The 25,492-nt window shown below is 35.4% G+C and overlaps 4 protein-coding genes across 6 annotated transcripts; 1 reads left to right on the forward strand and 3 right to left on the reverse strand.

Moving 5' to 3' along the window:
• The first annotated feature begins 264 nt into the window (after window positions 1–264).
• LOC125214119 (putative late blight resistance protein homolog R1A-10) lies at window positions 265–7,320 on the forward strand. Of its 2 annotated transcripts, none has more exons than XM_048115010.1 (4): window positions 265–781; window positions 4,255–6,491; window positions 6,572–6,593; window positions 6,973–7,320. In XM_048115010.1, the coding sequence occupies exons 1-2, from the start codon at window positions 365–367 to the stop codon at window positions 6,466–6,468; spliced, it is 2,631 nt and encodes an 876-aa protein (XP_047970967.1). In that variant the 5' UTR covers window positions 265–364; the 3' UTR covers window positions 6,469–6,491; window positions 6,572–6,593; window positions 6,973–7,320. The 2 variants fall into 2 exon arrangements, with proteins under 2 accessions (XP_047970967.1, XP_047970968.1); XM_048115011.1 differs by having other exon boundaries at window positions 7,003–7,320.
• Window positions 7,321–8,557: 1,237 nt separating this feature from the next.
• LOC125208946 (putative late blight resistance protein homolog R1B-16) lies at window positions 8,558–13,572 on the reverse strand. Its single transcript, XM_048108479.1, has 4 exons — window positions 13,277–13,572; window positions 13,126–13,176; window positions 8,869–11,545; window positions 8,558–8,784 (listed from the first exon to the last, which is right to left on the reverse strand). Exon 3 carries the CDS (start codon window positions 11,543–11,545, stop codon window positions 8,870–8,872), a length of 2,676 nt encoding a protein of 891 aa, XP_047964436.1. The 5' UTR covers window positions 13,126–13,176; window positions 13,277–13,572; the 3' UTR covers window positions 8,558–8,784; window position 8,869.
• A 3,310-nt stretch (window positions 13,573–16,882) lies between these two features.
• LOC125213115 (disease resistance protein RPH8A-like) lies at window positions 16,883–17,854 on the reverse strand. Its single transcript, XM_048113481.1, has 2 exons — window positions 17,386–17,854; window positions 16,883–17,245 (listed from the first exon to the last, which is right to left on the reverse strand). Exons 1-2 carry the CDS (start codon window positions 17,755–17,757, stop codon window positions 17,000–17,002), a joined length of 618 nt encoding a protein of 205 aa, XP_047969438.1. The 5' UTR covers window positions 17,758–17,854; the 3' UTR covers window positions 16,883–16,999.
• Window positions 17,855–20,331: 2,477 nt separating this feature from the next.
• LOC125212675 (putative late blight resistance protein homolog R1B-14) lies at window positions 20,332–23,369 on the reverse strand. 2 transcript variants are annotated; one of them, XM_048112906.1, is made up of 2 exons: window positions 20,715–23,369; window positions 20,332–20,562 (listed from the first exon to the last, which is right to left on the reverse strand). In XM_048112906.1, the coding sequence occupies exon 1, from the start codon at window positions 23,239–23,241 to the stop codon at window positions 20,716–20,718; it is 2,526 nt and encodes an 841-aa protein (XP_047968863.1). In that variant the 5' UTR covers window positions 23,242–23,369; the 3' UTR covers window positions 20,332–20,562; window position 20,715. The 2 variants fall into 2 exon arrangements, with proteins under 2 accessions (XP_047968863.1, XP_047968862.1); XM_048112905.1 differs by having other exon boundaries at window positions 20,332–20,608.
• Between the last annotated feature and the right edge of the window lie 2,123 nt (window positions 23,370–25,492).

The following is a 25,492-nucleotide window of genomic DNA, read 5'->3' on the forward strand; positions in this document are numbered from 1 at the left end:
AAAAAAAAAATCTGAAAAAAGACGGTCTGCAATTTGTTGGTCTTTATCCAGCAATTTTTCTTGTCCAGCAATATCCGACACACTATACAACAATCTATAGATTGCTGTGTAGTGTTTGTAATATTGCTGTGTAACGTTTATAATATTGCTGAATAAGCGGTGTCACAGTGTCACTTTAAGAGAGGTTATCATTTTAACGCAAACCTACGTGCAATAGCTCGTTGACACTAGCATATATAATACACAAACGAGTTGAGAGGGAGATAATGCCTCCTGAAACTATGTCTATATGAAGATACCAGGGATGGCTACTTCCCATCGCAGGCAATAAAAAGAGAGAGAAAATAGTAAGAGAGAGAGAGGGATGGCGGACGCAGCAGTAGAATTCCTTCTTAGCAACCTCAAGGAGGTCGTGGAGCACCACGCTCATCTAATCAGGCACGCGAAGGGCAACATCGCTAATCTTGAAAGGGATCTGGAAGTCTTCAAAGCCTTCCTCAAGGACACAGCGAAGATGCGGAAAAATGATGAGCAAATAAAACTTATGTGGAAGGAGATTCACGATGTTGTTTATGAGGTCGAAGATGTCATCGATTTCTACGTCTTGAAGGCCAACGAGGAAAGCCAGCAGAATACTCTCATGAGACTCGTGAAAGGTCGCACCAAATTTCTACACAGCGTTGGCCGGAAGGTGGAGGCGATCTCAAAAAGGGTGCAGGATATGAGGGAAGCTATCACTTCTGTCCACAAAGACGAGAAAGGCATACATGAAAAACCTCAGGTACTACTTTTACTCTAATTATTTGTTTTCAATAAATGTTAAATAAAATTCAGGTTAAGTTACTAGTCTCTTTTTTCTAAGAGGTCATTATCTCTTATTTTATCAATTGATATTACATCTTATTACCAAAATAAATTTACATATATAACTTTATTATAATTTAATATGATTTATATTGCTCTTTATTCTAGATGTGTTAAAACAAACGTTTAAAATATAAATATTTATTACTTTACTTATATTACAGAAAATTAGTACTCCCTCTGTTCCATAGTAGTGGAGGCATTTCCTTTCGGCACGGAGATTAAGAAAAGTTGTGTTAGGTGAATTAAGTAAATAAATAATAAAGTAGGAAATGAAAAAGGTAGAGAGATGTAGAGAGAATAAAGTAAGAGAGAATAAAGTAGGTGAGAAGAAATGTGTTGACTTTTAACAAAAAAGGAAATGACTCTACTACTGTGGAACGTACCAAAATGGCAAAATGACTCTACTACTATGGAACGGAGGGAGTAATAACGAGGTGATGAGTGATTTACTTCCTTAGTAATCAGGGGCGGTTAGATCACATTCCTTTAACTTTAGGAATGTGATTTATCTAATTTTGATAGTTACCTTCAATTTTAATATGGACTATTACAAGTTCAATTTACTAAATGGTTATCAATTATTTCAAATTGATTTGATTTTATTTGCTTAATTATTTTGTTATATACGATAATTAAAATATCACATAATTTTTCTGTTTAAGTTAATTTAATATAGATGTAATTCTTTATTTCTATATAATATTTTCCATATTAATCCTACCTATCTTGTTTAGAAGCCCTTATTCGTGAACCTATATTTGATGTCAAACTCAAAATTTCCAAATAATTTTTTCTTTATTCTACTTTAGTCTATTTATTTCATTCCGTGCTTTAAATTTGTGTGTATAACTGATTGGAGTTAAAATAAATAAACATATTTTGTTCATAAATGGCCAATTTCAAATTAGCATTGAACAAGTTAAAAAAAGAGAGTGATCATATTTATCACAGTACAAATTATTTGGGATAATCTAAGGAATAAAGAAGGATGTATGAATTACTTATTATATTATCTTAAAGAGCAAAAGTGATATGGTACTTTAATTGTTATGTGAAGTAAAGTAATAAGCAAATTAAATTCAACTATAAATAATACTCCTATAAAAGTATACAATTTTATATTCATTTTAAAATAAATTAAACTTCAATAACTAATTTGATAAAAGAATCATGGTTTGGTAACTATTTATGAAATTAACCCCTCTCAAACTATGTGGAATTATGCAGATGTATCATTATATAGTTTATTCGATAATAAACAGCTATTTGAATCAGTAGCATTAGTTAAAATCGATTTCTTTTATAAAATATTTCGTGGTCGCTGCAACGCCTGCATAGGCACCGTGAAACCGCCGCACCTTCGGCTGGATTTCCGGCAGCCGAACTGGCAGCAGCGGAGCCACAGTGAGTGCCCTTAGAAGCTTCACGATTTTTCCTCATGGATACATGATAGAATGAAATATGTTATTGATCATGAAAATTGTTGCATTCCATGCTCTATTGAGAATAAGCCTCATTATAGTTTGAAAACTTTTAGATGTATTGTCTAAATAGGACTTGAACCCTAAAACCCTTGGAACTATACCAATTGGAAAACTATTTCCAATTTTGTGATCCAAAGAAATCCTCTAACTTTCAAAACTGGCTCAATGGAACCTTCTATTGGCCGTCCTAGTATCCGTCACAAAGGCATAAAGTTCTAATCAGCACGGACAACATTCATGGTCATGACATGAAACTCCTAGTGCAAGAAACCGAAATCCCCATTGCAGGGAAATGGCCTACAAGTTAGTGAAGTGAGTATTATTGAGAGCAAATATCTTAAATTTGAAGCTCACCTCCATTTCTATAGATGTGAGGAACAAGGCTGAGAGGACGGGGTTTTGCACGCGTGTCGTAGGCACGTGTCCCTTCCTATTCAACAAGATTTATAAGTTCCCACTTTCCAAAATACTATTAATTAGTATATGGTAAGTTAGGGTGTCGAACCCACGAGGAACGGTAGCATCCGTTATGCATTTCCACACTTAGAAAGGTTTTGGCGATGCCGCCACGCTCTAAATTGGGGGTGGGAACTGAACTACGAAATGTAAATAACACTTAAGCTAAGATTGGGAACTAAACATGCAAATAACATGCAATTAAAAGAAAGCATTTAAACTGGAAATCAGACTGGGCAAGTTGGTAAACTGGGCAACTTAGCAGCGGCGAAAATAAGAACATTTCGGAAATGAAATGAAAACAGAAACTTGCATAAACATTCCTAAGTTCAGAAGCAAAAGGAAGTAAGTTAAAAGACTAAGCAAAATAAACTAAGTGTCAGCTACTAAACTAAGTCTAGAAACTAGGATTGTGACCCTTAAAAGGTGGTCTAAAAGCTGAAACTGAAATGGAGGCTAAAGTGGCGTGTGAAGATGGTGAAAGAGTGTACTAAATCAGATCCTAATTAGTGAAAAGAGAGAGAGACTAGATGAGAAAAGGTGTTGTACTTTGTGTCCCCTAATCCCTATTATCCAAGGTGTAAAACCAATGGATAAAAGCCTACAACTAATGGTCCTTTCACTTAACTTCTAAAAGCTGATATCTCTCCTAAATCTACACTAAGGCCGAACCATATGCTCAATTCCCTGCCAAAATAGCATCTTCTCATGCAAATATTGAACTTATAAGTGCCAAAAGTGATCAAATCCGGGTGACGAAAACTAGCCTATCAAAGGCCTCATGTTTTGTTTTTGGAATACTTTTCAAAAAGCCTCATACTAATAGAGTTGGGGTAGCACTATGGCTAACTACAACTTAACTTATTTCCCGATGTGGGATGTGGTTTGCACCCCACCGTTATGCACCAGTGTTCACATCACCTCGTTTCGTTGGTTTAACAAGGCATACAAACCTCAAGTTTTCATAATATCTTCTTCTACTACAACTTAACTTATTTCCCGATGTGGGATGTGGTTTGCACCCCACCGTTATGCACCAGTGTTCACATCACCTCGTTTCGTTGGTTTAACAAGGCATACAAACCTCAAGTTTTCATAATATCTTCTTCTTCTTCTTCTTCTTCTTCTTCTTCTTCTTCTTCGTGCACCTCCTCCTCACTTCCTCTTCTTCTTCCACCTCCTCCTCTCTTCTTCTTCTTCTTCTTGCACCTCCTCCTCCTCTTCTTATTCATCATCCTTTTCCTTTTGTCAACAAATACATGTTGTTGCTCGGAGGTTAAGAACTCGGAGCACCGTGCACGCACAATGGCACGCATCCTTAATAGGGTTTTAGGTTCTTGCACTAGGGATTTCATATTTGGCCAAGGATTCATTTTTAGGGAGATAGAGTCTTGTAATTTCTTCATATCTCTACAAACCCGTGTCTGAAATCAAACTTTTCAAACAGGCTCGCCCGCCAAGACTGTCGGATGTGGTGGGCTTTGAAGACGTGACGGAAGAGCTCATACGCCGTCTGCTTCAAGAGACGGACTATTTTGATGTGATTTCTCTGATTGGTATGTTTGGACTTGGCAAGACGACTCTTGCATGGAAGATTTTCAATGATCCAAGAATCACCTTAGAGTTCCCCACTCGTATATGGCTTCCTGTTTCAGAACAGTTCACCGACAAAGAAATCTTTCTCCGCATTCTTAAACATTTAACCACCCTAGACGACGAAATTTGCTCCAGAGATCCAAGTGATTTAGCTAGTGAGATTGCTTATCGTCTCCAGAGCGGAAGGTTCCTTATCGTGATGGATGACGTGTGGAGCGAAGATGATTGGAACAGGCTTCGCCCCGCCCTGCCACCTAAACACACAAACCCAAGGGGTAAAGTCTTGGTCACTAGTCGTCATGAGGATGTGGGAAAGGCTGCTAGTAAGCCAAGATCTTTCAGCACGTTGCGTTTCTTCGAACCAGAAGAAAGCTGGGAGCTGTTCCGGTTGGAGGCACTCGGCACGCTGGAATGCCCTCCTCAACTGGTAAAAGTCGGACAAACAATTGCAAATAATTGTGATGGGCTGCCACTTGCGATAGTAGTCATCGGCGGCATTCTTTTCAAGTCTCTACACGCAAATGTGGAAACAACGAAAGAAGAGTGGAAAAAAGTGTCCGAACACGTGAGCTCGTACATAGATGGGGAAGACAAGACAAATCGCATGCAAAAATTCATATCTCTGAGTTATGAGAATTTACCTCACCACTTGCGCCACTGCTTTCTCTATCTGGGGCTTTTCCCAGAAGACTATGAGATTTCAGCGTCAAAATTGATCCGCATGTGGATTGGAGAAGGATTCATAAAACTTAAAAAGGACTATAACTCATTAGAGGAGGTTGGACAGAAGTATTTGAAGGATCTTATAAGTAGAAACCTAGTCAAAAGTGTCAAGTTTAAACCAGATGGCAGTGTTAAAACTTGCCAGATTCATGATGTCTTGGGTGATTTCTGCCGGAAAGAAGCTGCAACTGAAAATTTTCTCCAAGAAATCAAGTACAACAATGAAGGGGTATATGTGCCTCCAAGCTCTAACAAGTGTCGCCGTCTTTCTATTCATTCCAATTGGCAGTACTATATGTCATCAAATCTTCCTGCAAGTCATATCCGCTCATTTGTTTGTTTTTCCGACACTAACCATGTCTTGCCTCCACAAGAAAGCACAAATCTCATTAAAGCCTTCAAGCTGCTCAGAGTTTTTGATGTTCAACCCTTGCAATTAGAACTAGTAATCAGAGAGTTCTACAATTTGGTACATTTGAGGTACATTGCCATGTCGTTCACGATGGAGACACTTCCTTCTTATTTCAACAAGCTTTGGAACATACAAACACTTATCATTAACACCCCATCTCCAACCCTGCAAGTTGAAGCCGACATATGGAAGATGAAGCATTTGAGGCATTTCAAGACAAAAGCCTCTGCTAAGTTGCCCAACCCAACTAATAGCTCTAATACCACAGATGAGCTTCAAACACTGAGCTTCATATCGGTGGAAAGTTGCACCAAGGAGCTTCCTGTGCGGGCTCGCTATCTTAAGAAATTAGGCATCCGCGGGAAACTAGGGCCTCTTTTCAGAGGAGAGGTTGGATCTTTTAATAGTTTGAGGAATATGGAACATCTTAGAAAGCTGAAGCTACTGGGAGATGGAGAACTAGAAGTTGGGAAACCGAATTACCTCCCTGGATCTGATCATTTCCCATCTGGACTTACGAGTCTCACACTGTGCTCAACTTTTCTCAGTTGGATCCATATCTCTACCCTTGGATCGCTTGATACACTAAAGGTGCTCAAGTTGAAGGAACGTGCATTTATCGGGCACACCTGGGAGGTAAAAGATGGAGGCTTTCGCTCTCTTCAGTTTTTGCATATTGAACAAACAGATTTAGCTTTCTGGGAGGCTTCATCCCGTCACTACCCCAAGCTTAGAAGCCTTGTGCTCAAGAACTGCGAGAAGCTTTGTGAAGTTCCAGTTGACTTTGCTGACATACCGACGCTCCAAATGTTGGAGCTGCATACTTGCTTCCTTGCAGTTAAATCTGCCATAGAGATTAAAAAGCTGAAGACCGAGGCTGGAGGCTCTGAAGTCACACTTTCCATCTTTCCTCCTCCTCGCAATGAATGATCAAGTTTTATGTATCTTGCCAGGTAATTTATCATTCAAATTCTTACATAATCATTTAATAATTTTGTGTCAATTCTTAATTACTTTTACTGGTCTTTTGCAGCACATTTCAAGCTTCTTATGAGGTATGGTCTTGCTAAATTTTATCTGTGTATATGGATTGCATAAATACTCTAGCGATGTACCTGATTTAATTACTACTCCCTCCGTTCCATAGTAGTAGAGTCATTTTGCCATTTTGGTACGTTCCATAGTAGTAGAGTCATTTCCTTTTTTGGTAAAAGTCAACACATTTTTCCACACCTACTTTACTCTCTCTTACTTTATTCTCTCTACATCTCTCTACCTTTTTCATTTCCTACTTTATTCTTCATTACTTAACTCACCTAACACAACTTTTTCTTAATCTCCGTGCCGAAAAGAAATGCCTCCACTACTATGGAACGGAGGGAGTACTTATTTTATTTCTTCGGCTTAGTAAACTTTGCTTTTCTTTGGTTTCAGTACTGGTTGATAGTTTGCACTAATTAGCAGGGGCTTGCGCAAGATGGCTGACTTGAATAACTGCTGCGCATCAATATGTTCTTCACATTGTTATCTTCAAATGTTTCCCCTTCTTCAAATAATCGAGCATGTTTGCTTGGATTGGAATAAATGCTGCACTTGATTCAGTTCGTACGTTAAGTTGCAAAACATTGTGTTGTTGTATTGAATGATTATTCGGATCTTGATTCGTTCATCGTCTTAGATTAGACCATTTATCGTTACATCTTAATTTGTATGTGTTCATTGAGCACATTCTGGACAATTTGGATCTGATATGGAGTCAGGACTGCTGCTGTTTCTGTTTGAGCTATGTGTATTGTCTTGATTAATGTTCTGTTTTGCTTCATGTCTTGGTGACAAAAAAGTTTTGCATGCCTCTAGATTATGCAAAAGTTGTTTGTTTTGGCTGTGTTAGTAGTTGCTTTCTTTTATGGAAAACATTTAAAGAAACTTAGTTGTAAACCGGCAAAAATACTGACGAAACTTAGTTGGAATATTTTCGAAGGAAAATCTATGGAAATCCAGCTAAAATGTTGTAGAGGAATATTTTCATTTTCATCCATTTTCACTCTTTTCACATATTCTGCATGATAGAGACAAGATAAAAATGCCCCCCGCTGTCCCTTTTGCTCCTTTCACAGACGAAAATAGGAAAAAAATTCCAAGGAAGGAAAAAGAGAAGAGGGTAATGGCGATCCATCATCCCAACTCTATCATCTTGAAGATCGACGGTCAAGAGATATCCATGAAACCGTTATTTGATATTCTTGTGACCAAATTTGATTTAGAGTTGACTATAAGTTACTCCATGACGTATTGAATAATTAGGACTTGATGGATTTAAAATCTCATTTCTTGAGAATTATTTATTGCATTCAATTTCGTATTAGGCACGATAAATAAAATACTCCCCCAGTCCCTCAAATATTGTTCCATTTTGTCCAACATGGGTTTTAAGAAAACTTGGGCTTCTTCAATTTTGGTTGGTCGTGGGCTAGTAAATTTATTTGTATTGGGCTGGAGTTATACCAGCAGTCGTATTGGTAGACGAGCGAGCTACGCCCGGGCATCCTTGTTCTTCCCCTGCGGCAGGGTATTTTCGACAGAAAACAATGAAAATGGACCATTTTCAAGATAATCCCTTAGTCTAGGAATGTCTGATAATATTTTTAAAGTCCAGGGACTATGGGCGAGATAAACCCATAGTCCAGAGACCATTTTTATAGTCCACTCTAAATAAAAAGTAATAAAAATATACTCTCTCCGTCTCGGATAATTCGGATCACTTTGACCAGGCACGGGTTTTAAGAATTGTAATGAAAAGTGGGTTGAAAAAGTTAGTGGAATGTGGGTCTTACCTTTATATATTAGTTTTATAATAAAATGTTAGAAGAAATGAGTTAGTAGAAATGAGGTCCACTACCAAAAATGGTAAAAATGAAATGGGACAAATTATGTGAGACGGACCGAAACGGAAAACTGAGACGAATTATCTGGGACGGAGAGAGTACTCAATAAGATTAAGTGCAAATGAGAGTCCATATAAGTAAATGCATCAATATAAATAAAACAGAAAAACAATACACTAAATAAGAAGGGTTCAAAACAGATGATAAAAATGAAGTTTTGTAAATAAAATAAGGGTAGTGTTTCCCAAGATGTATAAGTTTCCAGAACCCTTGCAACCTTGTCTTTATGAATTATGAAACCTTGCTTTGGAAGGCGGAATATCATCAAATCCAACTCATCTCACTTCTCTTGCTAATACCCCTGAAAGATAGAACATATTAACAAGACAAACATCATATGATACGAGCTGCCTAATCAAAGTAGATCTAAATGAAATTGGCTAACCTTATAATTTTTTAACTATAATGTTTTTGCCCAAATTTTTCTTTTGGTGCTTCTGGATCTCATAGACACAATTGAGAAGAGATTCGTTGAAACGATCAATCTCAATCAATTTAAGTCTTGGTATGTCTCCAATGTCATTCGGAATCTCTTTAAGCTTACCACAATCTTTGAGCACTAGGCGCTCCAGTGCTGGGAAGTGCTCTTTTTTAGTAACCCAATTCTCCAAATCAGATTCCTCAATAAGCAAGTATTTGAGTTCAAGAAACAGTTTATTTTCAGTTTCTTTATAATCCTCATTTCGATTCTCTTCATTCATCATATCTTCAAAGGTGTAGCACTCTTCATTAGTATCTTCAGCGGTGTTCAAATCATCCTCGCACTCCTCATCAATATCTTCAATGGCGTTCCCCTCTTCATCACACTCTTCACTATTATCTCCAATAGTGTCCCATGTACTGCCTTCAAAGGCATGATCTCTCAATTTGAGCACTTGAAGATGGGGCAAAGCTGCAATGGATTTCATATCTTTCCACGGAAATCGCCAACCACTCAAGGTTAACTCTTTCAGCGTCTCTGGGAAAACAGGCTTAGCTTTTAACTGAAAAGGAGAACCTTTCTTCACAGCAAGCGTCAGGTTCTCAAGTTGAGTCAGGAGAACAAGATTGTTGAGCTTGTAGTCTTCTTTATACATGTGTCCAAAATAAGTGACTGACAGCTTTTTCACATTACAAATCAGTTTCATCATCTCTTCTGTGCATATCAGCTTCTTCACCACAGACAGAGAAAGCAGGTTCTTGAGCGCAGAAGCTGCTCCTTCTGGATTTGGAAAAAGATCGAAAAAGGAGACAAGATGCGTCAAAAGTGGCATCATCCAGATCTCTACTGGTAGACACACCTCATCCGTTGAGTATTTCTTTGATCTCTTGCTAGGATGGATAATCAAAGAGCGAAGATTCTGAAGTCTAGATATTGCAGATGGAACCTCCATTGGACATCCGAAAGCAAGGTACCTCAAGTGAAAGAGGTCGAACACTGAAGTAGGGAGGGAGTAGGCATCCGTATCCACCACATCCAACACCCTCAGCAATTTAAACTTTCGCAGACTGCGTAATGAGCTATCATTAGGTTGGAAGCATATAACAGAACGCAGCGTTGAGGCATAACCTCTAGCAAGGCCCGTCAGATCTGGATGTCCAATACTCATCCGTCGCTCATAATTCTCATCTATCGCCTTTGATTTGGACATTTCACGTACCATATCGTGTATGGTGCAGGTTTTGAAATTGCCACTGGATTTGAAGGCAGTGATCAAAGGCAGATTTCTTTTAACGAGATTGTACAAGTGAACTTCAGCATCTTTTTCATCTTTTACGAATCCTTCTGCTATCCATAACTTGAAAAGCTTGCTAATTTGGATCTCATGATCTTCTGGAAAGCCACCCATGTATAAGAAACAAGGCCTCAACTGAAAAGGCAAATGAGTATAACTCAAGGCAATACGCTGCCCGAACTCTTTATCACTCTCAACAGCATTTTTTACGTCTTCTGCAATTTTCCCCCATGAGACCGGACTCTTCTCTGCCGTGGACAAGATACCTGCAATAAGCACGATGGCAAGAGGCAATCCTCCACAATCCTTTGCGACATCCCTTGCGATTATCTCCATATCAGGTTTGAGTTGCGTGTTTGGAGAAACCTTTAGCTTGAGCAGTTCCCAACTCGTAGGATCATCCATGAGATCCATCTTGTGAGACTGCTTGGAACCGCTCGCATGAGCAGCCACATCCTCATCCCTTGTGGTAACCATAATCCGACTCCCGTCCTTCTTGTCTTGGTTGCCAAATCCCTTCCTTATGCTGTCCCAAGCCTTAGCACTCCACAGATCATCCACCACGATCAGGTACTTCTTCAGCGACAAGATTCGGTGTAATTTTTCTTCCACTGTGTCACCATCGTTCACAACTCCCTTTTCGACTTGTGTCTCCAAGGCACTTGCGAGCTTTTCAAAAACATTTTCGATTCTATAATTCTGGGACACAACGATCCAGGCCCAAACATCAAATTTCTTGACAACTTCCTGATCCTCATAAACAGCTCTGGCAAGCGTGGTCTTCCCAATACCCCCCATCCCCGTGATTGGGATGACCTGGCGTTCAAGTGATCCTCCGCAGAGCAGACCTTTTATTTTCTTGACTTGCTCCTCCAGACCAACCGTGGCATTATCAATAACGGGCGGTTTTGTCTCTGACGATGGGATCACCCCGGGCTGTGTTGTTGGACGGCCATCGTGCTGCATTATCTCCGGTTGGATGCGCTCCACCTCTTGAGCGATGGAGTTGATCTCTTCCATAACAATTTGGAGCTCACGAAAATCATACTGAATAGCATCTGTACGTTCAACTACTGCCTTCGATCTGACCACCTTGAGATGCTCGTACATGAAGTGCTCCAGAACATCTTCAGCTCGATTTGCGGTCTCCCGCATTCTCGTTTCCAAGCTCATGGCTTCACCTTCAGCTTCCTCTTTAGAACCCGCGAGGAACTTCCGCATGGGAGCTACCTTATTGCTGAGAGAGTCGATCAGTTGCTTTCCTTCATCAGAAATGGGATACTGTTCATCTTCACTCAGGATTCGAGGTATGGTTTGGGTGAGTGAACCAACAACAGTGTAAGCCATCTATTACAAAACAAATTCGTGATTTTTATTAGTAGGTAAACAAGACTTGCAACAATTTAAAGGATAGATAGAAGATGTACAATTTTAGATTACAATCTAAAAGGTGAGCATATATTACTAATGCAGTTGATATAGTTAATTATTAGGGCAAGTTTGGTAGAGGTCTAGATTAGAATTTTATTGGTATTGTTTGTTTAGTTGGATAAAAATAAATGAAGGGTTCTGTATACTAGATTTATTTATAGACTATGTTTGCAATGACATTTTCGCACTTACAATTAGGGGCGTTGGTGCAACCTCGAAATTGTGGGTTGACCCGACTAACCAAATAAATTTAGATGCTACAGCTCAAGATTTTTATCTGATTAAAATCACGAATCGATTAACCCTAAGTGTGGCTGACCCGATGTGTTGGAGTTGGGGACAATCATTGCTCATTGCCCATTTTCCCACTTTGTTTGACTAATAATTCAACAATTCAAGGGTAACTTTTATCATCCTTCCGTCCTCACAAAATATAAACATTTAGTTCCACACGAATTTTAATATATTATTAAAAAAATAAGAGAATTAAAAAGAAAAAAAATATTAAAGTATTATTAATGAATAATGAGTCTCACCTCGTTAGAGAAAAAAGACTTCAGGGATGTACTAAAAAGAAAATAGTTGTGTGTGTGAGTTAATCAAGCTGTAGAGAGATTAATAATGCCTGAGATCAAAGGTTTCAAGTTCAAGTCTTTCCTTAATCTCTTCTCCTAACAAACTTTATTTTAGTTTTTAATTTTTCTAATCATCATATATTGGTAAAATTAAATAACACTATAGAATATAAATTACTCTATTAAAATCATAAAATAATAGTTAAATCTGTTGGTATTTACTCCCTTCGTCCCCAAAAATTTGTTACCATTTTGTCCGTCACAGATTTTAGAAACATAATAGAATGTGAGTTGAAAAATTTAGTGAAATATGGATCTTATTTTAATAATTTAACATTATAATAAACTATGAGTGAGAATGAGCTAGTAGAACTATAATTGGGTAACATTACTAAAAATGATTCACGACATGGTACAAAAATGGATATAGATGTTAAATTTCTAAGGATAATGGAAGTATTAAAAATTTACACAATTAAATTTCCTATACATTAAATATATACCAATAAAATTTACATAAATTTACATTTCCAATAAATTATTACTTATAAAATTTTCAATTAAATAATACACTAAATATATACCCAAAAGTACTCTATCCTACTCCAAATGGAGAATTTCTATTCCGACATGAAATTTTATGTAATGTTATTATGTGAGTTAAGTGAAGAGAATAGAGTAAGAGAGGCAAAAAGTAGAGATGGTGATATTCTATTTTAAGAATGTGTCATTTAAAATGAGACATAAAAAAAAAAAAAGTGGTTCACTTAGAATGGGACGGAAGAGTACGTAGCCAGACCGATACCCGCTCCTTGTTTTTTATGTCAAACTCAAAAAAGGGGCAATCAGAAAACAAGAATGAAAAGAGAATTACAAAGGTAAAGAGTGAATAATAACGACAGTAAAGATCACGTTACTTGCCTTTTATTATTGTAAACGGTGAGTAAATCAAAAGTTGGAGCAGCGAGCAAACTGAAAATACCAATAATCTCAGATTAAAATCAAATTATGATTTAAGCACTAATAATCCAATCATAAACCCTAGAAATCTAAAATAATTGAATTTGATTACCAGTTCAAGAGCGAGGGGCTAAGGAGTAAGAATGAACGGCGACGGCTGGCTGAACGCAGGTTGAGAGTAGAGTTCGGAGCGGCGGAGGGTTCCGTCGGACTCAGGAGAGAACAGAGTGAGAGACGCGATGAGAGAGTAAGTGAAAGTGTGAGATAATGGAAAATTTTGGAGGGAGGAACAAGACTAAATGAAAGAGAATGTGTACACTTTTTTTTATTGGTAAATTAGTGAATTTTTTAACTGGTAGAAAATAATAAATTCAGGATAAAGTTCGTGATATTATTTATTAATTTTAAAATTCGTGAAAAAAATTCAACTTTTTAAAAGTTTCAGATATAAATACCTTTTATTTAATTAATGAGAACATTAATAAGGATTCCTGCCCTGATTAGTGATTACTGTAAAAGACAAGTTGAGAAATGTTTATTTACATAATGCAAGCCTACTTGCACAATATATGTAGAGAACGTTGAACTTAGAAACGTGGGATACCATATGTAATGGCTAAATACGAGGCTCAGTGTGATTTTTTAATTAAGCTGCATCAAAAATAGTACTCCCTCCGTCCCGCTTTAGGAGTCCCAGTTGAGTCGGGCATATGTTTTAAGAAAAAAGTGTTTAAGTGTGTAATAAATAAATATTGTAGTGGATGTTGGGATCCACTTTTAATACTTTGTAGACATTTGTTATTAATTTATTTCAACCGGGACTCCTAAAGCGGGACGCCCAAAATTGATCAACCGGGACTCCTAAAGCGGGGCGGAGGGAGTATTAAATTGCATCTTGTAATTGCCCCTAAACAAATACTAGTATACAATTAAAAAAACTCGGTTTTCCAATTAGATGCTTTGAATACTACCAGTATATAGTTAATTGCGTGGATCTACGAACTAATCAAACATATTAATATATTGGTTCAGCCATCCAGTAGGTATCCTATGACACAGTGCATGTGACATGTGAACAACCAATATATTCAGTAGATATTAAAATGGAGTAACTTTTGTAAGGCCCAGCTAAATTATGATAATTGACATGAGAATAGGTTAAAATACTTAAACAATAGAATATTACTTTTTTTATATAAAAAATAGAAATGACGTAATTAATTTAAAGACTTCTTATTTGTTGTCTATAAAGTTAGTGGAGTATTTTTTTTTTTATCCTAATGAAATTAACGATAAATAGATAAGCATATGCAAATATAACTTGATAATGATGTAATGGAGAAATCAATATGTGACTCCGTTGTTTATTAATGATGACATGTGATTGTTTAGGATTTCAACAATAACTAATGACAAAAGTAATTATAGTAGGTGTAAATTTTAATACTCCACTCCAAGACAGGTTCTGAAATGTTTACTTTGTTACTACATAACGTAAATTAGATGCGCAATGCAAGGGACCGTTGACTTTAGAAACGTGGGATGCCAACTCAATGGCTAAATATAAGGAAACGTTAGTAAAAATTGTGAAAATAATGTTATGAGTATATGCTTTAATGTGAAATTGATATTATACTACAAAAGTTAGAAATATAGTTAAAATAATGTTAGTGGATGATAGAACTACATTATTAGGATATAATGTAGTAAAAAATATTCAAAAATATAACTGATTCATTTTATAATAAAGATAAAATGAGAAAAAAGTATATTCCTATTATTTATTTAGAACAAAGGAAGTAACAACCAAAATGACGCACATTATGGGAATACTATTAATTAAAGACTAGTAAACTCTTTGGGTTTGCTTAGTTAGTTTATTTTGTTAAAATTTATGGAATACTATTATTTAAAGACCAGTAAAGTCTTTGGGTTAGCTTAGTTGAGTTTATCTTGTTAAAGTTTATGGAATACTAGTATTATTTAAAGACTTAAAGTTTATGGAATACTAGTATTATTTAAAGACTAAAGTCTTTGGGTATCATAGTTGAGAACTTGAGTTTATCTTGTTAAAATTTATTAAATGGAGTATTATTTAAAGACCAATAAAGTCTTTGGGTTTGCCTAGTTGAGTTTATGGAATAGTATTATTTAAAGACTAGTAAAGTCTTTGGGTTAGCATAGTATAGTTTGGGATAGCATAGTTGGTAATGTATCAGTTTCATTACAGCATCCAAATAGTGGTTGCCTATATAAATTATTACCACCGTTTATAAAAAAATAATTTTAGCTATAAACAACAAGCGTTTTAAATTAGTAGTTGGACCGAACATAATGAATTAGTTTTGTAGGTACATTTGGCCGAGTTTATCAGGTCAAATTTTACTCCCTCCAGGCTCCGTTTGAATATTTGTTTTGGACGAGTTTTAATGTATAATTGATAAAATAAGAAAGAGATATAAAGAAAAAAAATTATAGTATTGTTATTGTAGAATGAGTCTCGTCTCATTATAGAAAAAAAAAGTTTCTAAAATAAGAAATTTCATACTATTTTTTAAAGACGACTAAAAATGAAATATTAGTTTATATTTTTGAGGGATGGAGTGAATATATTATTATTTAAAGGCTAGTAAAGTCTTTGGGTACTTTAGTTGGTAATGTATCAATTTCATAAACATACAGTACAATGTTATTTTATTTTGAAATGAATTGGACCGGTTTTGTAGAAATTCAATCAGATTATTTCATGACTAATTTGCCTTTACTACATACTCTTAATACAATCAATGTGACAATAATTTTAGTCTCCCATTTGTATACTATGAATTTACAATTTGCTATTAATGGTAAAATATACTCCATATGAAAGCCATTTTTAGTTATGGTTATAAAGTAAAATAAAAAATAATTGTTTCACAGATCATGATTAATAACTCTAAAAAGTATATTAATGATGCATATTTTAATTTATATATTAAAATAAAAATCAATATATAAATAATCAAATAATAGATCAAAATCCAAAAATAATAATGTGTAGAAAATAAATAATAATCAGATAAATATAAATACAAAAGAATCGTGCATTAACCAATAAGAAAGAATATATAGAAAGGAACCATTAGTATTAACATGGAAAGATAAAAATATAATCCGATTATTATGATTTTAAAAATATATTCGAAACACATTATGTAAAATTAATAAAAAAATATCTCAATATAAAAGAGAAAATAAAATAATTTTTGAAAATAAATAATAAATTATAAGTCATTAAAATTTGTAACTGTTTGAAATTAGTTATGAGCGATAATTATCCAATCTTGCATAAAATAAAACAAAATAAGAGATTAACGTAAAAGATGGATATGTGAACATAGAAAGGAAATTTAACATGTTTTTTACCTTTTGAAATTGGAATTTATTGTACTATCTCTATTTCATCGCTACCAATTACCATATTTGTCCGTTCATTATCCTAAGGGGGTAAATATGCATAACCAAAACTATAGTATTAATCAGGTAAAACTTTTATTTTCAGAAGTTTTTTTAAAATGATAAAATTATCCCCACCTATATATTTTTGTGTATACAATTATATCAAAATGAAACACTTTTGTATCTAATACTATTGCTCAACATGAATGATTAGTTCACATAATGAAATTAGATGATAATTAGTAAACATAAATGAAATTAGTTGAGAATGGAACGAATGTAGGAATGAAACGATACCGGATCAAATTAGCATTTATTTTCGACTCGAAAGCAGGAAAACAACAGTAACGACGAGTACATTGAAATGGCAAGACAGAAAAACACAATGTCTTCAATTCTATGGTTTGATATCCACATGGCGTAATTTGGAGATTGTGACCTTCTCATCTCTGTGTACCTTTGTGGCTATGCTTTTGGAAGTCAACATCCTCAACTCCGACAGCTTAGTAAACACCTCTTTCGGAAGCTTCTCCAAATACGGGCAATGGCTGATTTCCAGTACCTTGAGCATCGGCATCGCACCTTCCCCAACTTTGATATCTCTGAGATGCCACAACTCTCCGATGTAGAAGAACTTGAGCACCTGTAAGATTATGAAACGCAACTCAGTTGGTAAGACAAATAACAAAATTAAAAAAAAGATAAAAAAATTGAGCGCCTGTGAGATTATGAAGCGCAACTTAGTTGGTAAGATTAAAAAAAAAAAAAAAAAAACTTGAGCACCTGTAAACCCTCGGGCGAGATCACCATCTCCAGACCAGTGTATGCATTCCGCAGTTTGAGGTGGACTAGGTTGGGAAGCTTCTCGAGCACGGGCATGGGGTCTTCGTCGAGACACGTGTTGAACAGGGTGAGATTAGAAATATTTGGAGGGAAACTATTGGCATCGGGTAACCTGGTGAGGAGGCCTTCCAATTTGAGCCTTGTGAGATTGTGCAGGATGCCGAACCCATCCAGCGAAGGCATGCTTCTGAAACGAAACCCTCTTAAGATGAGGAAATCGAGATTCTCCAGATCGGATAAGGTCGCCATCATCTTTTTGACATCGGAGTTTTTCTCCATATGTTCAATGTCCAGTTTCCGAACTCGAGTCATCTTCTCTCTCTACCTGCAAAATTATCTAGGAAGTGTGTATATATTTCATACGACCATGTTGTATCGATGTACAACTTCTAAATACTAGTAAGGTATAATTGCTCTCTCCTTTTCTTTTCCAAAGGATTAGAATTTTATTCATTGGATTCTGCTACTCACTCCGTCTCAGTTTAAGAGTCCTAATTAGTTAGGGCATGAATTTTAAGAAATGTAAAAAAAGTGAGTTGAATAAGTTAGTGAAATATGAATCCCAGTTATATATATTGCTTTTATAATAAAATATGAATGGAATAAGTTGATGGAAGCCTATTTACCAATTATGGTGAAAGTAAAATAAGACTCTTATATTGGGACGAACGAAAATGGCAAAACAAGACTCTTAAGTTTGGACGGAGGGAGTATAAATAATAGGGCATGGTATTACTAATGGTTCAAAGATCCAATTTGACTTGTTCGGTATTTTAAGAAATTGTTTAATTTTGTAAAGAAAACTGAGTGGAAATAAGTGATCAAATGTGAGTCGGTGTAAATTTTATATCGAATAGTGAGTTAAAAAAGTTTGTAAAATAAAAGATGTGCTTACTAGAAATGAAAAAATAAGTATATGGAGTAAATTTTAAATTGTGGACAAAGGGAGTATAGTGATGAATAACTTAATTACCAACAATATTCAGTTGCAAGTTGATATTTGTTTATTTGCATAATACAATGGTGATGTCGTTCATAATATACCACATGACGATTACATAACTATTCGGTCATAGTTTCCTAATGTGACATTTCATGTGTCGCATTAGGTAAAAAAACTGTTAGCATAGATAAATTTGGAAGTGTTAAAATATATTCCTTCCGTCCACCATTTAAAATGCCCTTTCTTTTGACTCGACTGATTTTAAGAAATAATTTAACTTTGCGAAAAAAATTTAAGGGAGCAAGTGAGTGGAATGTGGGAATCATTTAAAATATTAATTTTATATTAAATTTTGAATATAAAAAGTTGGTGGAATGTGAGATCTGTATATTAAAAGTGAAATAAAGTAAATATGATAAAATAGCTTTTTAAAAAGTGGACAGAGTAAGTACTGCTATATAAAGTGTCACAGTAGGTAAACACCCGCTAGCATGATTTGGAATTGGAATTGTTAAAATATCTATATCACCACATAGTTATAGGACACATAAAATGTCACAAAAGAGTCGCGCGACAACATGCAAGTTTTTGTCTTGGTTAATTAATCAGTGTAAATATAAATGTAATTAATTAACTCGATGCAATGAATATGACATGTGAACAACCAAGTTTTTGTATTAGATATATATTAAATGCTACTCCCTATAAGATACCTAATCAAATAAAAAAATGTCATGTGAACAACCATTAATGTAGCGGCCTATTATGAATTAGTCGTAATTAAGCATCCTTTGACTTTGATCGATCAGTATAGTGGTTAATTTGTTTTTCTTCATTCTATCTTTTGCGAACGTGCTAAGACCAAATTTTAGGGACAATTCTGATTTGTTTAACAAGAAGTTGGATTAAATCTCATATGGTCAGTTACCATGTAAACTTTGTCAGATTACAATATAAAATAAAGATTCGATCTAGAAATTTAGAATAAGAAATAATGGAAAATATTTTTATAAACATTAAATTTGAGGACATTTCTATCATTATGTGCATCGATAGTACATTTTATACTGTTAGATACGTAGATTAGACATGCTCAAGGTTTATCGAACTGGCGGTTAAAACCGAAATCGTAACCGCCGGTTACGGTTATGGTTCCGAACCGAAACTGTTGATTTTTGAACCGTGGTTCGGTTCAGGTTCAAAAATTTTCAAACCGAAATCGTAACCGCGAAACATCTCGCAGTTCAGTTCCGGTTCAACAATTTCCAAAAGTGAAACCCGTGGTTCTGAACTATAACCGGCGGTTCCTGAACTGTGAGCACCTCTAACATAGATTATATGCGGAGAGAACGGAAATGGAAAGTGCACATATTTTAATGGAACAAATGGATATATACATATGAAAACTTTTGGAAATCCATTTACAATTTTGATGCATGATTTAATTCTACTCTCTCCGCCCCTTAGAAATAGACTGTTGTCCCTCAAAATTAGACAAAGTTTAAATATGAAAATTTTTTAACTAATAACGTCTCACTAATAATGTAGACCCCAGAATCTACTAACACTACTTTCACTACATTTTTTCTTTCTATTTCTTACTTTTTTTAATCTTAATCGTACTTTACCAATTGTGTATTAAAACTCTTGTCATATTCAAGTTTATTTATTTTTTGGGATGGAGAGAGTATGAATTTAGATTAATATATTTAATTTGATTTAATTTCCTTAATTAGATATATATCCATTTAATTTATGGTAAATTAGTCACAATACAAAACAAAAATATAGCAAACAAAGATAAAAGGTATTATGATTTATTACAGAGAAACAGTATGCCTCAAAATCACCTCCATTATTTAATTAGATTCGAAAGTTTAATAATAAGGAGAATTAATCTATTAAATCCCTACTCCACTTGATTTCATAGTACTTGTGAATTAAAAACAAGTCCTTCTTTAATTAAAAAGGCTCCAACAGTTTAAAATAAACAAGAGACACAAACATATCCATTTTGTTCTTAAAATTATCCCCACTTTAAAATAAGATGTGGCCCAACAATCAATAAATACATATTGTGTTCTACTAATAATATTCTCCACAAAGATGGTTTTTCCAGAAGTGTAGGTTCGGACCCTTGCAACCTTGTCTTTATGAAAACTTTGATTTGGGATCTGAAATATTGTCAAAGCCAACTCATCTCAGTTATTGCTAATAATCCTGAAAGATAGAATAAATTAAAAGGCAATCATCCTGAAATTATAAATACTAATCTTTATATGAGAAGCCTAATAAAAGTCATCTAAAAAAACTTTAAGTGGCTAACCTTATAATTCTCGAACTTCAATGTTACTGGTATAGCAGTTTTCCCTACGTTTCTGCTTGATCTCTCGGACACACTTGAGAAGCATTAGGTTAGCACGATCAACCTCAATTATACTAGGTCGGCCTTCGTATCCAAATTTTTTTGGAATCTGATTCAGCTTACCACAACCTTTGAGCACTACTCGCTCCAGTAATTGGAAGTGATCTTTTTTAATAACCCAGTTTTTGATATCAGATTCCTCAATCATCAAATATTCCAGATGACGAAACTGTCCTACTTCATCACTGTACTCACTAGTGTCCCATGTATCGCCTTCAAAGGCATGGTCTCTCAGTTTGAGCACTTCAAGTTCGGGCAGAGCTGCAATAGCTTTCATATCTTTCCAAGGAAATCGCCAACCACTCAAGGTTAACTTTTTCAGTCTCTCCGGGAAAACAGGCTTAGCTTTTTGCTGAAGAAGAGATCCATTTGTCACAACTAGTGTCAGCTTCTCAAGTTGAGACAGAAAAACAAGATTCTGAAGCTGATAGTCTTCCTGATATTTGTCTCCAAAATAAGTGACTGCCAGCTTTTTCACATTCCAAATCAATTTCATCATCTTTTTAGTGCATATCAGCTTCTTCACCACACATAGTGTGTGAAGCTCCATCAGAGTAGAAACCGCACCCTCTGGATTTGGCACAGGATCAATAAGGGAGACGAGATGCGTCAGAAGTGGCATCATCCATATCTCTAACGGCAGATATGCCTCATCCATTGAGTTGTATATGTATTTCCTTGATCTTTTTCTGCTGGGACGGATGATCAAAGATCGAAGATTCTCAAGTCTAGATATGGCTGATGGAACCTCCATTGGACATCCGAAAGCAAGGTACCTCAAGTGAAACAGCTCGAACACTGAAGCAGGGAGCGAGTAGGCGTCTGTATCCACCACATCCAACACCCTCAGCAATTTGAACTTGCGCAGACCGCTTAATGAGCTTTCAGTGGGCTGGAAACTTATAATGGTACGCAGGGTTGAGGCGTAGGCTCTTGCAATCTCCCTTATATCAAGATGAGAAATACTGAACCGTCGCTCATAATTCTCATCTATCGCCTTTATTTTGTACAAGTCACGTACCAAATCATGGACAATGCAACTTTTGATTTCACCATTGGACTTGATGGCTGTGGTGGAAGCCAGATTTCTTCTCACGATCTCAGTGACATATTCTTCCGCGGCTCTTTGATCATGAGCAAATCCTTCAGCCACCCATAACTTGACAAGCACAGAGACTCGACTTTCATACTCGTCAGGGAAGCCACACATGTGTAAGAAACAAGCCCTTGAAGAATGAGGCAAGTAGTTATAACTCAAATACATTGTATGTTGAAAATGCGCATCTTCCACGATAAGTCGACGTATGTTTTGTGCAACTTCCTTCCAAGAGGACTGAGTCTGATTTGTTTGAGACACTATACGAGCAGCTATAACGATTGCAAGGGGAATCCCCTTACAGGCTTTTGCAATATCCTTTCCGATCTTCTCCAACTCAGATGGACATTCTTCGCTTCCAAACACCTTTTGCTTCAGCAGACACCAACTTAAATGCTCATCCATGAGACCCATCTTTTGAACATAAGTGGAAAAATAGGAATTATCAACCACACGGTCATCCCTTGAGGTAAACATAATCCAACTCCTTTTACGCATATCTTTCTTGTTGCATACGGTGCGTATCTCGTGCCAAGCTTTCTCACTCCATAGATCATCCACCACAATCAGGCACTTGATCGAAGTGCAGATTTTGCGTAATTTGTCTTCCGTGGTGACACAATCATCCAAAAGTCCCGTTTCGACTTGTTTCTCCAAGGAAAATAAGAGCTCTGCATACACATTCTGGATTTGATAATTCGGGGACAGAGTGATCCAGGCACGAACAGGAAAGTGGTTGACAACTTGGTCATCTTCAAAAACAGCTCTGGCAAGAGTTGTCTTTCCAATACCACCCATCCCCGTGATTCCGATGATATATTCAATCCAAGGGCGTTCGAAGAGCATATCTCTTAATTTGTCGACCTGCTCCTCCAGACCAAGAGCAGCTGGCGTGGGTGTTGGAGATGACTCGAGAAGCATCTTATTCCTATCGACAGCTGGTGTGGGCGTTGGAGATGACAGCAGCCTCGCTTCTTCGTATTGGTTGATCACGTCATCCATCTCTTCAGCAATGGAGTACATCTCACAGGTCGCCAAATCCAGCTCGCGAAAATCATATATGATATCGGTGGCAAGTCCAGCAGCAGTTGATCGGATATGCTCGTGCATCCAATGCTCGATAACATCCTCTGCTTCATTAGCTGCATCCCGGATTCTGGTTTCCAAGCCCCTGCCGTTCTCCTTATACCATTCAAGAAATTTTGGAATGTGGCATGCCTTTTTTCGGAGACCGCGAATGTGATGCTTTCCATTAACAGGAAAGGGATGTTTAAATTGATGTAGGATCTGATCTATGGTTTGAACTAGTGAACACACAACAGCATATGCCATCTCTTACAAAAACAATTTCAGTTTTTCATGAATTGGTAAACAAATTTGGAGAGAAGAATATGAAATGTTGGGTTCTTGATGATTGCAGGACTCAAAAAAGTTTGGAAGATTATAGTATGATAACAAGTGTTGGGGTTTTTTTAGGTTGCAGTATAGCTGTGACAAGTTCAATTTAAATAAACTCAAGATTGCCCTATATGACCAATTTTCAAACGAATATGTGCTGGCATAATAGATGTAAAATTTTCATGAGTTGGGAAAAACGATGCGGTGGGAAATTCACTACAAAATCTAAGTTCATAACTTAGTGCAATTAATTTCAAAATTGGTACAAAATATCAAATATCGGCCAAAGTTTATAATTTTTAAGACCAATACCCCATAAATTTCTACATGTATTTAGAAAATTTGCTTATGCAACTGAACTAAAATAATGTTGTTAATAAATGAATTAGGTCAAGCTAATATTGGTATTCGGCTATATCTCGTGACTGACTTATTATTGCTTAACAAACGTAGAGGTTATGAATTAGTTAATCTTAATTGTTTTGTTTCTCCGTTGACTTCTGAATATAATTGTTTTGTTATTCAATTTTATCGATTGTGAACATGCTAGTCCCTAAATTTAGGATCATTAGGCGCGATTTGTTTAATAACAATACTCAGTCTAGACGTACTTTGTCAGATTACTAAATAAATACTAGCATTAGTATTATCTTACTGCTTAGTAATCCCTCCGTTTAGAGAAATATGAAACATTTGATTTCTGACATAAGATTTTATACCGTGTCGTTTCATGGGAGAAAAGTAAGAGAAAAGAAAAAGTAATTTCATTTTTAGTGGGACAGAGGGAGTGCATATATACCGCGTCCATTGTTACACCTAAACTTTAGACAACACTTAGCATTTTGCTTAGTAACGTAACGTTCCGGTCCTTAACGCCCCTGCAACGCATTCATATGGAGTATCATGATTTAGGTCGAGTTAGAGCATCCGCGTTGTGGGATGATAAGCGTATAGTTAAGCTCACCCTACCACATCCTTTTAATCTTTATACTCCATGCATCATGTCCAACGGGAATTAAGTGAGACGGAAAATTTTTGGAAACGGAAAAAAATGGAAACAAGTGGCAAATTTTTAGAGAATATCAAAGATGGAGTAAAATTTGAATATTAACGCGGTATGATACGTCAGTATTTAATGATGTAGTGGTTAAGAATTAGTCAGTCGTAACTAAGCATCTGTTGACTTCAGAATAAGTAATAGTTTTGTTTCTCTATTTCATTGTTTATGATTTGGAGTAAAATTTGAATATTAACGCGGTATGATACGTGCTAATCCCAAATTTTAGGATCTCTCCAATTTGTTTATCAAAGTACTAAATAAATAATTATTCCTATCTAGTAAGTAATAAATTAAGTGAATAACAATAAATTCTGTCCTATAAAATATAAAATATTTGGATTTCAGCATATGATTTTATGTAGTACTCCTATTATTATAGTATGATTTACTAAAAGAAGAGAAAAAAAGAGTGATGATGTTATTTTTATTTTAGAAAATATTTCATTTGTTATTGAATATGCCAAAAAAGAAAATATTTCATTTTAAAATATATATATATATATATATATATATATATATATATATATATATATATAGGGTGGGGAGTGATCAATTGCTAACTCATCATTTAATTGTTAACTACAACTAATTTAAGACCACATGATTTTAAAAAACGTGTGGTCTACAATTTGCCACGTGTAATTTTCGTTTTTATTAATTAAATCGAAAAAAATTAAAAAAAAAAACTAAATTAGGGTTTTGGATGAAAATGTCAATATAGTGTTTCGAAAATATCAACACAATGCTTTGAGAATGTCAATACAAATTTAGGATTGACATTGTATATGCTTTATATTGACATATTATCTTAGATGTATTGACATTAGCTTGTGTACGAAAAATACGAAAATTCTAGATTTTTTGTTTTCAAATTTTGACGTCGGAACATATGCATGTAGTATAATTAGTTTTTATATTGTGTAAATTTGTTAGAATTCTGAATAAATTATGATTCCGATCTAGACATGTAGTATACTATTTAAGTGAATAAGAAATGGAAGACTTTTTGTAAACACAATATTTGCGGACAATTGTATTATTATGCAGCGCATCGATATTGTAACGCTTTACATGGTAATTAGTTTTTATATTGTGTAAATTTGTTAGAATTCTGAATAAATTATG

The sequence above is a fragment of the Salvia hispanica genome, chromosome 3 (assembly GCF_023119035.1).
Source record: "Salvia hispanica cultivar TCC Black 2014 chromosome 3, UniMelb_Shisp_WGS_1.0, whole genome shotgun sequence".
NCBI classification, from domain to species: domain Eukaryota; kingdom Viridiplantae; phylum Streptophyta; class Magnoliopsida; order Lamiales; family Lamiaceae; genus Salvia; species Salvia hispanica.